Consider the following 16,324-nt stretch of genomic DNA (forward strand, 5'->3'; position numbering starts at 1 on the left):
TACATTCTTCAAAAGGAGGTAATTTTAAAATCTGTTCAAATCAGATTTCTCTGGATCTTCTTGAAAAAACCTTCAATGAAAAAGAAAATAAGGAATACAATGAGGATAAATATCTCCAGTCCTAGATGGCTTCATTCTGTCCCATTTCATGATTTATGAGATAGACACTGCTCCTTTCAAATCAGAAAGCCTCACAATATAATGGCAATACAAACTCACCAGCAATAAGGAAGACACCAAAGAGAACTCATTCCAGAGCATAGGGTGACTGCACCATACATACATCCTCTTATAAGCCCCTTCTCGGCACTCTTTGCCCCACAAGTCCAGTGTTTGTTGGTCCACTAGAGCTTCTAAGGATCTAGCTCCCTGTGAAGTCATATTACTATGACCTCACCAACTTGGCAGAGGGCTTACTGTTGGGGTTTTTGTAATGTTTTTACAACCACAATAAAAATAGGAGCTCGAAACAAGAGCCACTGTATATGAGGAGCATAAAAAACAATGGTAGCCTAGCCTCGCTCACACTTGATAAAGCAAACTGGATGATCCCTCTCAGGAGGGATGACACCCCATTTTGTTTCCTGGAATACAAAAGAAATTGTTCATCTAGTCTGCTGAATATTAGATGCTTTCAGTAGTTTGATTTTTTCCCTTTTTTCCCCCTAGTCTCTCTTCTTGATCAAGTACTTTCACAATTTCCTAAGGTGAAATTCCTACTAGCCACTTAAATATAGAAAGACTACCCAAAAGATTCTTCCTGTGTTCTAGATAATGCTTCACTGGGGCCTGTACCTCACACCTGCAAACAAATATGGTAACACTAACATCAAAAGAAAGATCAAATTATTGAGTCTGATCACTGGGCATTCCCATAACCTTTTTTAATGCTAGGATTGTCAGTTTTTCTAAATAAAAATAATAGGATACCTGATTAAATTTCAAATACACAAAAAAATCTGAATTTCAGATAAACAAAAAATAGTTTTTAGTACATACATACACACACACACACACACACACATCACTCAACATTTATCTGAAATTCAAATTTAACTGGTCTTTTTTTTTTAAAGATTTTATTTATTTATTTGACAGAGAGAGAGATCACAAGTAGGCGGAGAGGCAGGCGGGGTGGGGGGGGCAGGAAGCAGTCTACCTGCTGAGCAGAGAGCCCGATGTGGGGCTTAATCCCAGGACCCTGAGATCATGACCTGAGCCAAAGGCAGAAGCTTTAACCCACTGAGCTTCACTGAGTGAAGCTTTAACTTCACTGGTCTTCTTATACTTTACCTAGGTTCTCCTGATAACACAAGCTCCTAAAATGTTTATTCTAAACTTATTTGAAGAATTCCAATAATGGTGTTCCCTAACTGCCAACAGGTAGTATGTTTCACAACCCATACCATGGGTTTATTTTGACTTACTTATGTAATTTTTATTCCTTATTAAACTATTGTTCTATAGTTTCATCAAGACCTTCTCTCAGTTGCCTATGACCTACTGATTCTTCTCTAACCTCCTCTAAATACAAAGGAAAAACTCTCTTTTCTCTATATATTCACCATTCTTTCCAAGCCTACATACTGCTACCACAGATGTAATAATATGCCTCCTTCATAAAAATCCTACACAAGATAAAAATCCAGGGGAAGAGTCAAGATGGCGGAGGAGTAGCAGACTGAGATGACATCAGGTCACAGGAGTTCAGCTAGATAGTTATCAAACCAATCCAAACACCTACAAACCCAACAGGAGATGAAAGAGAAGAAGAGCAGCAATTCTAGAAACAGAAAATTGACCACTTTCTGAAAGGTAGGACTTGCGGAGAAGTGAATCTGAAGTGACAGGAAAATAGGCTGTGGGGGGAGGGGCCAGCTCCCAGCAAGTTGGGGAGTAACGGAGCACAAAATCCAAACTTTTACAAGTCTGCTCCACTGAGGGAAATTGCTCCAGAGGCTAAGTGGAGGTGGAGCCCTTGCAGGGACAGTGTGGTCTCAGGTCCCACGGGGTCACAGAAGGATCAAGGGTGTCTGAGGGTAGCAGAGCTCACAGTTGTCAGAGTGAGGAAGCCGACTATGGAGACAGAGCCAAGTAGTGAACTCCCAGCATGGACTTACTTTAAGCTGTGATCTGTGTCACAGTCACACCACTGATCTTTGAGCAGGGACCCCACAAGTGGCAGATCCAGGGAGACCCACCTTCCTCCACCAGAAGAACAGCGCAGCAAGAATCTGCTGGGTTTGGAGACTCCAAACGGGACTGTGTGCCAGAGACAGAAATGCTCGGTCACAGGCCAGGTGAGCTCAGAGTGCAGCTGGAAACCAGGGAGATGGAAATAATTGACCGCTTTTCTCCGAGAGCACACTGAGAAGTGAGGCCCCGATCTCTTGGCTCCTCCTGGATGGAGACTGGGAAGCCGCTATTTTCATTCCTATCCTCCAGAGCTCTGTGGAAAGCATTCATAAAAGCTCCCGAGAGTGAACCCTAGCAGATTACTTAGCCTGGCCCCTGGCAAGGGTGGTGCAATTCTGCCTCCCCAAAGACATTTGAGAAACATGGCAACAGTCCCCTCCCCCAAAAGATCAGCAAGAATATCCAGCCAAGACCAAGCTCACTGATCAAGGAGAACAGCAGAATTCCAGAGGAGGGGAAAGCAAAGCATGGAATTCATGGCTTTCTCCCCCATGATTCTTTAATCTTGCAAAATTAATTAAAGTTTTTTTATTTTTATTTTTTTCTTATTTTAATTTTTTAAAACTATTCCTCTTTCCTCTTTTAGTGTTTATTAACTAATTTATCTTAACAATACCTTTCTTTAAAAAATCTATTAAACCTTCATTATTATAGTCATATTTTATCCTTCATTGTACCTAACTTAATTTTTTGTATACACATAGGGCTTTTTTTTCTAAAAAATTTTGGGATACAGTATCTTCTAATAGATCAAAATATACCCCAAATCTAGCACAGGGCTTTGTTCTAGTCTCCAGCCTGAGCAAATTCTCTCCACTTTCTTTTTCTTTCTTTTTCCAACCAACTTATCAATTCCTTTTTTAGAATTATTTTTTAAATTTTCTTCTTTATAGTCATATTCCATTGCTTCATCATGTTTACCCTTATTTTTGTATATATATTTTTCTCTTCTTTAAAATTTTGGGAGGTAGTTTCTTCTAAGGGACAAAAATATACCCAAAATCAAGTGGGTGGCTCCATTCTATTCACCAGTCTAATATATACATATATTTTTTTTTTCTTTAATTTTTTTGAAATTCCTTTTTACCCCCTTTCTTCTACTCCCAATTTAGGGTCTCTTCTGATTTGGTTAGCATACATTTTTCTGGAGTACTTGCCACCCTTTTAGTATTTTAGTCTCTCATTCATATATATTTTTTCAAGATTTTATTTATTATCTGAGAGAGAGAAAGAGACAGTGAGAGAGAGCATGAGAGGGAAGGTCAGAGAGAGAAGCAGACTCCCCATGGAGCTGGAAGCCCGATGTGGGACTCGATCCCAGCTCTCCAGGACCATGACCTGAGCTGAAGGCAGCTGCTTAAGCAACTGAGCCACCCAGGTGCCCTTGGTTCATACATTCTTATCTGGATAAAATGATAACACAGAAAAACTCACCACAAAAAAAAAAAAAAAAAAAAAGAACAAGAGGCAGTACTGAAGGCTAAGGACCTAAACAATATGGACATTGGTAATAATAACTTAGAATGACAATTCTCAAGGTGCTAGCTGGGCTCGAAAAAGGCATGGAAGATACTAGAGAAACCCTGACTGGATAAATAAAAGCCCTTTCTGGAGAAGTAAAAAAAACTAAAATCTAACCAAGATGAAATCAAAAAAGCTATTAATGATATGCAATCAAAATGGAGTTTCTTACTGCTAGGATAAATGAGGCAGAAGAGAGAATTAGTGATATAGAAGATAAAATGACAGAGAATAAAGAAACTGAGCAAAAGAGAGACAAACAACTACTGGACCATGAGGGGAGAATTCAAGAGATAAGTGATACCATAAGATGAAACAATATTAGAATAAATGGGATTCCAGAAGAAGAAGGGGGGGGCGGACAGAATGTATACTGGAGCAAGTTATAGTAGAGAATTTCCTTAATATGGCAAAGGGAACAAGCATCAAAATCCAGAAAGCACAAAGAACCCCCCTCAAAATTAAATAAAAATAGGTCCACACCCTGTCATCTAATACTGAAACTTACAAATCTTAGGGACCCAGAGAAAATCCTGAAAGCAGCTCAGGACAAGAAGTCTGAAACATACAATGGTAAAAATATTAGATTGGCAGCAGACTTACCACAGAGACCTGGCAGGCCAGAAAGAACTGGCATGATATATTCAGAGCACTAAATGAGAAAAACATGCAGCCAAGAATACAACATCCAGCTAGACTATCATTGAAAATAGAAGGAGAGATTAAAAAAAAAGCTTCCAGGAAAAACAGAAACTAAAAGAATTTATAAACAGTAAATGAGCTCTATAGGAAATATTGAAAGGGTCCTATAAGCAAAGAGAGAGCCTAAAAGTAGTAGACTAGAAAGGAACAGAGACAATATACAATAACAGTCATCACACAGGCAATATAATGGCACTAAATTCATATCTTTCAAGAGTTATCCTGAATGTAAATGGGCTAAATGTCGCAATCAAAAGACACGGGTATCAGAATGGATAAAAAAACAAATCCCATCAATATACTGTCTACAAGAAACTCATTTTAGACCCAAAGAAACCTCTGAATTTAAACGGAGGGGGTAGAAAACAATTTACCATGCTAATGGACATCAAAAGAAAGCTGGGGTGGCAATCCTTATATCAGATAAATTAGGTTTTAAGCCAAAAACTATAACAAGAGATGAGAAAGGAAGGACACTCTATCATACTAAAAGGGTCTATCCAACAAGAAGATCTAACAATTTTAAATATCTATGTTCCTAACATGGGAGCAGCCAACTATATAAACCAATTAATAACAAAATCAAAGAAACACATTGACAATAATATAATAATAGTAGGGGACTTTAAGACCCCACTCACTGAAATGGACAGATCATCCAAGCAAAAGATCAGTAAGGAAATAAAGGCCTTAAATGACACACTGGACCAGATGGACATCACAGATATATTCAGAACATTCCATCTCAAAGCAACAGAATACACATTCTTCTCGAGTGCACATGGAACATTTTCCAGAACAGATCACATCCTGGGTCACAAATCAGGTCTCAACCAGTATCAAAAGACTGGGATCATTCCCTGCATATTTTCAGACCACAATGCTCTGAAGCTAGAACTCAGCTGCAAGAGGAAAGTTAGAAAGAACCCAAATACATGGAGGCTAAAGAGCATCCTACTAAAGAATGAATGGGTCAACCAGAAAATTAAAGAAGAATTGAAAAAATTCATGGAAACAAATGATAATGAAAATACAACGGTTCAAAATCTGTGGGACACAGCAAAGGCAGTCCTAAAAGGAAAATATATAGCAATACAAGCCTTTCTCAAGAAACAAGAAAGGTCTTAAATACACAACCTAACCCTACAACTAAAGAAGCTGGAGAACCCTACAACTAAAGAAACCCTACATCAAAGAAAGCCTAAACCCAGCAGGAGAAGAGAAATAATAAAGATTAGAGCAGAAATCTATGAAATAGAAACCAAAAAAAAAAAACAAAAAAAAAAAAAAAAAACCAAAACAGTAGAATGAATCAACAAAACTAGGAGCTGGTTCTTGGAAAGAATTAGTAAGATTGATAAACCCCTGACCAGACTTATCAAAAAGAAAAGAGAAGGACCCAAATAAATAAAATCATGAATGAAAGAGGAGAGATCACAACCAACACCAAAGAAATACAAACAATTATAAGAACATATTATGAGCAACTATACGCTAGCAAATTTGACAATCTGGAAGAAATGGATGCATTCCTAGAGAGGTATAAACTACCACAACTGAACCAGGAAGAAACAGAAAACCTGAACAGACCCACAATCAGTAAGGAGATTGAAGCAGTCACCAAAAATCTCCCAACAAACAAGAGCCCAGGGCCAGATGGCTTCCTGGGGGAATTCTACCAAACATTCCAAGAAGAATTAATAGCTATTCTCCTGAAACTGTTCCAAAAAATAGAAATGGAAGGAAAACTTCCAAACTCATTTTATGAGGCCAGCATTACCTTGATCCCAAAACCAAAGACCCCATCAAAAAAGAGAATTACAGACCAATATCCTTGATGAACACAGATGCAAAAATTCTCACCAAAATACCAGCCAATAGGATCCAATAGTACATTAAAAGGATTATTCCCCACTACCAAGTGGGATTTATTCCAGGGCTGCAAGGTTGGTTCAACATCCGCAAATCAATCAATGTGATACAATACATTAATAAAAGAAAGAACAAGAACTATATGATACTCTCAATAGATGCTGAAAAAGCATCTGACAAAGTACAGCATTTGACAAAGTACAGCATCCTTTTTTGATCAAAACTCTTCACAATGTAGAGGTAGAGGGTACATACCTCAATATCCTCAAAGCCATCTATGAAAAACCCACCGCAAATATCATTCTCAATGGAGAAAAACTGAGAGCATTTCCGCTAAGGTCAGGAACATGGCAGGGATGTCCATTATCAACACTGTTATTCAACATAGTACTAGAAGTCCTAGCTCAGCCATCAGACAACAAAAAGAAATTAACGGCATTCAAATGGCAAAGAAGAAGTCAGACTCTCACTCTTTGCAGATGATCTGAAACTTTATGTGGAAAACCCAAAGGACTCCACTCAGATCTGCTAGAACTTGTACAGGAATTCAGTCAAGTGTCAGGATATAAAATCAATGCACAAAAATCAGTTGCATTTCTATACACCAACAACAAGACAGAAGACAAAAGAGAAATTAAGGAGTCAATCCCACTTACAATTGCATCCAAAACCACAAGATACCTAGGAATAAACCTAACCAAAGAGGCAAAGAATCTGTACTCAGAAAACTATAAAGTACTCATGAAAGAAACTGAGGGAGACACAAAGAAATGGAAAACTGTTCCATGCTCATGGATAGGAAGAACAAATATTATGAAAATGTCTATGTTACCTAAAGCAATCTGCACATTAATGTAGTCCCTATCAAGATACCATCAATTTTTTTCAAGAAAATGGAGCAAATAATCCTGAAATTTATATGGAACCAGAAAAGACCTCGAATAGCCACAGGAATGTTGAAAAAGAAAGCCAAAGTTTGGTGGCATCATGATTCCAGACTTCAAGATCTATTACAAAGCTATCACCACCAAGACAATACAGTACTGGCACAAAAACAGACACATAGATCAATGTAACAGAATAGAGAGCCCAGAAATAGACCCTCAACTCTAAGTTCAACTAATCTTTGACAAAGAATGGAAAGAATGTCCAATGGAAAAAAGACAGTCTCTTCAACAAATGGTGTTGGGAAAATTGAACAACCACATGCAGAAAAATGAAACTGGACCATTTCCTTATACCACACACAAAAATAGATTAAAAATGGATGAAAGACCTCAATATGAGACAGGAATCCATCAAAATCCTTGAGGAGAACATAGGCAGCAACCTCTTTGACCTCAGCCGCACCAACTTCTTCCTAGAAACATCGCCAAAGGCAAGGGAAGCAAGGACAAAAATGAACTACTGGGACTTCATCAAGATCAAAAGCTTTTGCACAGCAAAGGAAACAGTCAACATAACCAAATGACAACTGACAGAATGAGAGAACATATCCGCAAATGACATACCAGATAGATAAAGGGCTAGTATCCAAAATCTTTAAAGAACTTATCAAACTCAACACCCAAAGAATAAAGTATCCAATCAAGAAATGGGCAGGGACAAGAACAGACATTTCTGCAAAGAAGACATCCAGACGGCCAACAGACACATGAAAAAGTGCTCCACATCACTCAGCATCAGGGAAATACAAATCAAAACCACAATGAGATACCACCTCACACTAGTAAGAATGGCTAAAATTAACCAGTCAGAAAACGACAGATGCTGGCGAGGATGCGGAGAAAGGGGAACCCTCCTACACTGTTGGTGGGAATGCACGCTGGTGCAGCCACTCTGGAAAACAGCAAGAAGTTTCCTCAAAAAGTTGAAAAAAGAGCTACCCTATGACACAGCAATCACACTACTGTAATCGCACTACTGGGTATTTACCCTAAAGATACAAATGTAGTGATCCAAAGGGGCACATGTCCCCAAATGTTTATAGCAGCAATTTCCACAAAAGCCAAACTATGGAAAGAACCTAGATGTCCATCAACAAATGAATGGATAAAGAAGAAGTGGTATATATATACAATGGAATACTATGCAGCCATCAAAAGAAATGAAATCTTGCCATTTGCAACAATGTGGATGGACTAGAGGGTATCATGCTTAGTGAAATAAGTCAATCAGAGAAAGACAATTATCATATGATCTCCCTGATATGAGGAATTTGAGAGGCAAAGTGGGGGGTTTGGGAGGTAGGAGAGGGAAAAATGAAACAAGATGGGATTGGGAGGGAGATAGACCATAAGAGATTCTTAATCTCACAAAACAAACTGAGGTATGGAGAGTGTGGTTGGGTTATGGACATTGGGGAAGGTATATGCTATGGTGAGTGCTGTAAAGTGTGTAAGCCTGAAGATTCACAGACTTGTACCCCTGGGGAATACAATACACTATACGTTAATAAAAAAAAAAACTATACACTAACAATGAAAATACAGAAAGGGAAAATAGAGAATCGATTCCATTTACTATAGCACCAAGAACCATAAGATACCTGGAAATAAACCTAACCAAAGAGGTAAAGGACCTGTACTCGAGGAACTACAGAACACTCATGAAAAAAATTGAAGAAGACACAAAAGGATGGAAGACTGTTCCATGCTCTTGGATTGGAAGAATAAACATTGTTAAAATGTCTATACTGCCTAGAGCAATCTATACTTTTAATGCCATTCCGATCAAAATTCCACCGGTATTTTTCAAAGAGCTGGAGGAAATAATCCTAAAATTTGTATGGAATCAGAAGAGACCCCGAATTGCTAAGGAAATGTTGAAAAACAAAAACAAAACTGGCGGCATCACGTTACCCGATTTCAAGCTTTACTACAAAGCTGTGACCACCAAGACAGCGTGGTACTGGCATAAAAACAGACACATAGAGCAGTGGAATAGAGTGGAGAGCCCAGATATGGACCCTCAACTCTATGGTCAAATAATCTTCGACAAAACAGGAAAAAATATTCAATGGAAAAAAGACAGTCTCTTCAATAAATGGTGCTGGGAAAACTGGACAGCGATATGTAGAAGAATGAAACTCGACCATTCTCTTACACCGTACACAAAGATAAACTCGAAATGGATAAAAGACCTCAACGTGAGACAGGAATCCATCAGAATCCTAGAGGAGAACATAGGCAGTAACCTCTTCGATATCAGCCACAGCAACTTCTTTCAAGATATGTCTCCAAAGGCCAAGGAAACAAAAGCAAAAATGAACTTTTGGGACTTCATCAAGATCAAAAGCTTCTGCACAGCAAAGGAAACAGTCAACAAAACAAAAAGGCAACCCACGGAATGGGAGAAGATATTTGCAAATGACAGTACAGACAAAAGGTTGATATCCAGGATCTATAAAGAACTTCTCAAACTCAACACACACAAAACAGATAATCATATCGAAAAATGGGCAGAAGATATGAACAGACACTTCTCCAACGAAGACATACAAATGGCTATCAGACACATGAAAAAATGTTCATCATCACTAGCCATCAGGGAGATTCAAATTAAAACAACATTGAGATATCACCTGACACCAGTTAGAATGGCCAAAATTAGCAAGACAGGAAACAACGTGTGTTGGAGAGGATGTGGAGAAAGGGGAACCCTCTTACACTGTTGGTGGGATTGCAAGTTAGTGCAACCACTTTGGAGAACAGTGTGGAGACTCCTGAAGAAATTAAGAATAGAGCTTCCCTATGACCCTGCAATTGCACTGCTGGGTATTTACCCCAAGGATACAGATGTAGTGAAAAGAAGGGCCATCTGTACCCCAATGTTTATTGCAGCAATGGCTACGGTCGCCAAACTGTGGAAAGAACCAAGATGCCCTTCAACGGATGAATGGATAAGGAAGATGTGGTACATATACACAATGGAGTATTATGCCTCCATTAGAAAGGATGAATACCCAACTTTTGTAGCAACATGGACAGGACTGGAAGAAATTATGCTGAGCGAAATAAGTCAAGCAGAGAGAGTCAAGTATCATATGGTCTCACTTATTTGTGGAGCATAACAAATAACATGGAGGACATGGGGAGATGGAGAGGAGAGGGAGTTGAGGGAAACTGGAAGGGGAGATGAACCATGAGAGACTATGGACTCTGAAAAACAACCAGAGGGTTTTGAAGGGGCGGGGTGGGGGGGGGGGGGTTGAGGAACCAGGTGGTGGGTAATAGGGAGGGCACATACTGCATGGAGCACTGGGTGTGATGCCAAAACAATGAACACTGTTATTCTGTAAATAAACAAATAAAGGAATTTAAAAAAAAAAAAAGGAATAACTTTAAAAAAAAAACACTATAAAAAAAGGATAAAAATCCATACTCTGTAGCATGTCAGATAAGACCATTCACAAGCTGATCCCAACTGCTCATTTAGATTTATCATCTACCATTTTCCTCATGCTTGGACCCTATGGGGATATTAGCTGAGCTCTCATACCCCTTTTCCATCTTGTTCCTTTTGCCCCTCTTGTTACACCTATGCTAAAATTCTGGGGTGCCCCAAATTTTGCAAATTCTTTTGACCCTACAAGACCCCAAGTGAGATAACTTTATAAAAAATCATATCCCAGCCCCTTCCACCTGCATTCTCAGGGCACTCAATAAATTACCTTTATTCTAGCTCTTCTTTTAAAAGTCTCCTCTCTCACCTACCAAAATCTTGAATTTCACTCCATTATCTACATCATGAGAGTAGGCTGATTATTCAATAGCCACCTGCTAAAAGGATGCAAGAACTGAGCAACTGGCTATATCCATTTTCTCCACTGTCTTCTTTGCTATCAAATTGTGTATCAATGACACACAGCACGAACTTTCTAGTTCATTATGACCAATCCTGGAATGTTCTAGAAGAGACTGACATCAGCAGAGGGTACCAGTTAGATTCTCTGGTGTCATATTTACTTTGAATTTTAATTTTAAAAAGTTCTTTCAATTTGTATTGGATTGAGGTAATAAAACTAGGATAAAAAGTGAACTAGGCTAAAGTGTCTAAGCTTCCCATATCCCACCATTTATAAAGTATATTGGGGAGTTGTACATAAAAAACAACAATAAACAGCACCTAGTCCAATTTTATACTGTACAGGCTAGGTAAAGGCCAGTCAGAAGAATCCCAAGGAGTTGAAAGAAATGACTCTAGTTGCAAGTGGAATGAAACGACCAGAGGGTACAATACAACCCTGGCACCATTCTTCATGCTGAAAATACAGATACAAAGGTCTGGAACCAACAGATCAGGAAAGCCAGTACAAATGCATTAGCTTTCATGGCCAGAATGAATGTCAGTCAAAAAGAGTTTTAAGTATATCATAAGCAAGATACATTTAAAATTCTGAAGTATAAAATTGCCTTTGAGAAAGGAAAGGAAATCTTATTGGCCATCAAACATTTATTTCTCAGGCACTGCAGAGAGAGCATATCATCTAATTTTGGAGGAAATATAAATGAGAAATTATTCAGAACAGCTACAGTACCCCCAGCGGTACCCATTCACCTAACAGCATCTCACCCTGGTTAAGCACTTACTTTGTGCCAATCACAGCTTCCTAGAGATTGTCTCATCTAACCCTCAGCAGTCTTATAAAGTAGATAGTTGTATACCCATTTTATAGATGGAAACTGAGGCACAGAGCTGGACATGGATAATGGTACTTCAGTACCCAAGTCCTTTATATCCTCTACTACTACTACTAATTTTGCTACTGGTAGTCATTTTCTGGTATGGTTGTTTTTGCTGATTCTACAAATATTAACAAATTCCTTACCATGTGTCAGACAATGTGTTTAGGTGCTTCCTACTTAGGAATACTTCAGCAAACAAAAGAAAACACTTCTACCCCAGGAGAGCTAAAAATAAACAACAAGCATAATAAATGAAATATATATATATAGTATGTTAGAAGGTAATAACTGCTATGGAAAAAATAGGACAAAGAAATAGAGATCAAGAATCTCAGTCTGGGGAGAGAGGTAGATATATTTTTATTTATAAAATGGTCATGGGAGGTCCCAGCAACTTGAAGGGTAGAGCTGTCAGCAATTAATGCAGGGAAACCGAAGTTGGCACAGGTTTTAAGAGAAAGAAGTTCCATTTTATTTTTTTAAATATTTTATTTATTTGACAGAGAGAGACACAGCGAGAGAGAGAACACAGGGAGTGGGAGAGGGAGAAGCAGGCTTCCCACCAAGCAGGAAGTGGGACTCAATCCCAGGACCCTGGGATCAGGACCTGAGCCAGAGGCAGACACTTAACGAATGAGCCAGCCAGGACCCCCAGAAGTTCCATTTTAGATACACTGACTTTGATATTTCCATTAGACATCCAAGGAGATAGGAGAATAAAAGACAATATGCCTGGGGCCCACTCCAGGAAATTCTCAGACTGTTGGCCTGAGGTGGGCTTTCACATTTTCTTTTTCTTTTTTAAGCTCCAAGAAGATTCTGATGTTATCAGGATTTTAAGCCACAACTGTAACCCATGGAAACTCACTATAGGTCCAAAGAGGAGAAATGGTAATGATCAGACTTGGATTTTTTTTTTTTTTTTTTTTTTTAAAGAGAGAGGAAAAGACAGTTTTAAGCAGGCTCCATACTCAAGGGTAGAGCTGGGCTCGGGGCTCAATCTCAAAACCCTAAGATCATGACCTGAGGAGAGAAATCAAGAGTCAGATGGTTAAGCCACCCAGGCACGCCACCAGACTTGGATTTTTATAAGATCACTTTTCTTTGTACCATGAAAAAAAATATAGGGAGACAAAATGGAGGGCAGAGAAATCAGCTAGGAAAGCTATCAAAATACTCAGGCTAGGCGATAAGAACCTGAATTGAAAGAAAATTCATGTGAATATTAAAAAACAAAACAAAACAAAAAAATACCTGCTCTGAGGGGCGGCTGGGTGGACCAGTTGGTAAACTGATGAACCTCTCGATTTCCACTCAAGTCGTGATCTCGGAGTCATGAGACTGGTCTGCCTCGGGCTCCACACTCAGCACATAGTCTACTTGACTCTTTCCTTCTCCCTCCACCCCTCCCCCTGTGCATGCTCTCTCCCTCAAATAAACAGATCTTAAAAAAGTAATAATAACCTGTTCTGAAAGAGATTGAGAAAGTAAACTGAAAGCACATATTGAGTGATTTGGAATGTGTGTGAAGTTGTGTTCAAAGGGAGGACAGAAGGCTAACTCTGACTTAGAAGCTGGGAAGAGTATGTTGTCACCAACCAAGATAACAAATAAAGAGGAAGACGATGGGGCGTGTCCCAGTGTGTGAGGGGCACGCAAGCCCATGCACATACAGAAACAGGAGACAGAAAAAGAAAAGATCATGAATTTGATTCGAAGATGTAATAACATAAGGGGTCTACAGAATATTTAGGCAGAGTTGTCTAGTAACCACAGCAGCTATCCCACTACAGTAGGAACTCAGTGCAGGCATAGCAGTCCCCTCCACTAATGAGGATAGGGGCTGTAATATCCAATATGACCAAGGAACACAGAAATGTGTAACAAAGGAGTATGTCTAGCAGTATATTCATCTCAACACAAATTCATTATGACAGAAGAATTAGGAGGTCTCCTTTCATGTATTAATGAGATTCTACCTGCAAGTGCTTAGTTTGCCAGTAATAATTACTAGTTTATAAGATGCTAAAAGCAAGTATCTGCCAAAAAGCTCCAATTAGACCGCCAAGGTTCAAACACTGGTTCTATCAGTCACCAGAATGGGTAAATTCATTATTTTCTGTGTGAGCCTCAGTTTCTTCATCTACAAAATGGAGAGAACAGTACCAACTTCCCAAGATGTTGTGCAGATTAAATGAGAAGATCCACATAAATGCTTACCTATTAGTGTTTGGCACATAGTGAACAATAAATGTTAGCTGCCATCACCAGACCCATTTTCTTCACAACTACTACTCCCTATATCTTTAGGATTATTACTTGGTTATTTAGATGATCACATGACATAATTACATCAGGTAGTATTTTATTAAATGTAAATGTTATTTGTACTGTACACAAACGTTAACTGGCTCTCAGTAGAAATTAATACTTTTCTCTAAAGAAAACTGCCTCAAATGAACCCACTTTTGACATTTACATAGAATACATCTCTCTAGATAGGACTGCATTTTACTTATAAATGATTTCAGGGACTTTATAATTTTAGAGAACCACTGACAAAATCTAACCATAGAAACTACTAATGGCTAGTTCTGTTTGGCATGGAAAAACGTAATTCAGTCTTTACAAATGAAGAATTGTAGTAAGTATCACCTGGAGGTTCTAGCTCAGGATATTTTTTAAAGCCCATTCATTTTACTTAGTCCTGCATCCAGTATTACAGAAAGGGGCACCAACGTGCAAGGCAGTGGTACAGAAGCTGACCAAACTTACCAATTTGCCTTGGAAGCATTTATTTGCAGTAACTGGAATCTTTACTCTTCTAGAGCTTCATACTCCTCTAGGGGCATAACACAGATTATGCAGGGTTATTTCTTTTCTTTTTGCTTTTTTGCTTTTTGAGTTTTTTGTTTTGTTTTGATTTTTCATATTAAACTGGAGATTTTCTGGGCTGGCTCTCAAATGAGGATGTAATTTTGCTGTAATAGTATCAAGTCAATTTTAATACAACTACATTATAAAAATTTGAGATGAATCATCTGCAAAGCAACTATTACTAGATGTCTGGCTTGATAATAAATAAGCAGGAAAGTGATGCAAAAACATTTACATGTTATTATTTGCACAGAAGCTTCAGTGAACAAATCAGTGAATCCCAATTCCAGTGGGCAAGAAAGGAAGAGTGAATCATTCACAGATGGACTAACTTGTTTTCCTGGAATGCTATTAAAATGTCACTGCATATTCTGAGTTTACATCTTTCATGAGATACAGCTTTTGGCCATGTTATCTCACTGCCTTTACATGGCATTAAAAATCTCCAGTGAGGCTATATCACTCTCTACCCTGACAAAAGGAAATAAAAGGGGAAACTGCATTCCATATCCCTGTAAATTCATAAGTAGACAGTCTGAAACTGACCGTATCGGTTAGTGACTCTGTTTATGCACTGCACTCTGAGGAAATGGGGTGGTCTGAATTTAGGCAATACGCACACATTTCTACACAGAAAAACACAAGTTTATCCCCCATGCCAAGATATTACATCCCTTCATGTTTCTCCAAACTCAAATTTTCTAATTTAAAAAAATTTTATTTATCTGAAATGAAGGCATCAACACTCTAAATAAATGAATGCATACATACACAAATAAAGCATAAACTCATCAAAACACACCCTCCTTTGACTTGGAGGAGGAGGTATTATTTGGCCCTATGACACATGAGAAAAGAAAGACATGTAAAAAGGACTAACTAAACTGCTAGAGTCCACTACCTCACACCTGGGATTTAGTCGAGGATGCTATTACTGCCAAATGTAATACAACTATAAGGAAGAAAGCTTAATACCCTTGGAGAGAATATTTACAGTAACACAGAATGAGATCAAGTCTATCCTTCCAAAGACAACTTAAAAGAAGGAATGTCAAATTTTTAGAAGCCAAGAATTGACTGAACTAGCACCTTTCTTTTTCTCTCTGAAATCCCTACCAACTAAAATAAGACAGACAACAAATAACAGTCACATACAATTCTATATAACAAGAAAACTAATGACAATGGCTGCTTTTCTGTAGCACTTACCAGACAATTTCTTAGTACTTCCCCCTATTGAGGCCCATTCAATGATACAATCTATCATTAAACAAAAGACATCAATGTAAAGGCATTCCCAAATAACTACCTGATAACTCAAGATATGTTTTATTATTAGTTCAATCATAATTATCTAAAATTGTTTCTGGTTTTTTAAATTTATCTGATACTTGAAAATGATCAGTTTTCTATCACTATGATTATATTATTGAGGAAAAGTTATGACTGAAAAATAATGTTTTAAAAGT

The 16,324-nt window shown here is 38.3% G+C and overlaps 1 protein-coding gene across 4 annotated transcripts in view; it reads right to left on the bottom strand.

Moving 5' to 3' along the window:
- The window catches only part of PSD3 (pleckstrin and Sec7 domain containing 3), a 614,599-nt gene that overhangs the window by 333,932 nt on the left and 264,343 nt on the right, over positions 1-16,324 (bottom strand). Inside the window, exon 1 of one of the 4 annotated variants that reach the window (XM_045991848.1) lies at positions 220-299. The exons of the other annotated variants lie outside the window; for them this stretch is intronic. Within the exon in view, the coding sequence (XP_045847804.1) occupies positions 220-281 (62 nt within the window). The 5' untranslated portion in view covers positions 282-299. Of the gene's footprint in view, positions 1-219; positions 300-16,324 lie in introns of those variants that run through there. 4 annotated transcript variants of the gene reach the window in all.

This window comes from Meles meles, chromosome 2 (assembly GCF_922984935.1).
Source record: "Meles meles chromosome 2, mMelMel3.1 paternal haplotype, whole genome shotgun sequence".
Taxonomy (NCBI): Eukaryota; Metazoa; Chordata; class Mammalia; order Carnivora; family Mustelidae; genus Meles; species Meles meles.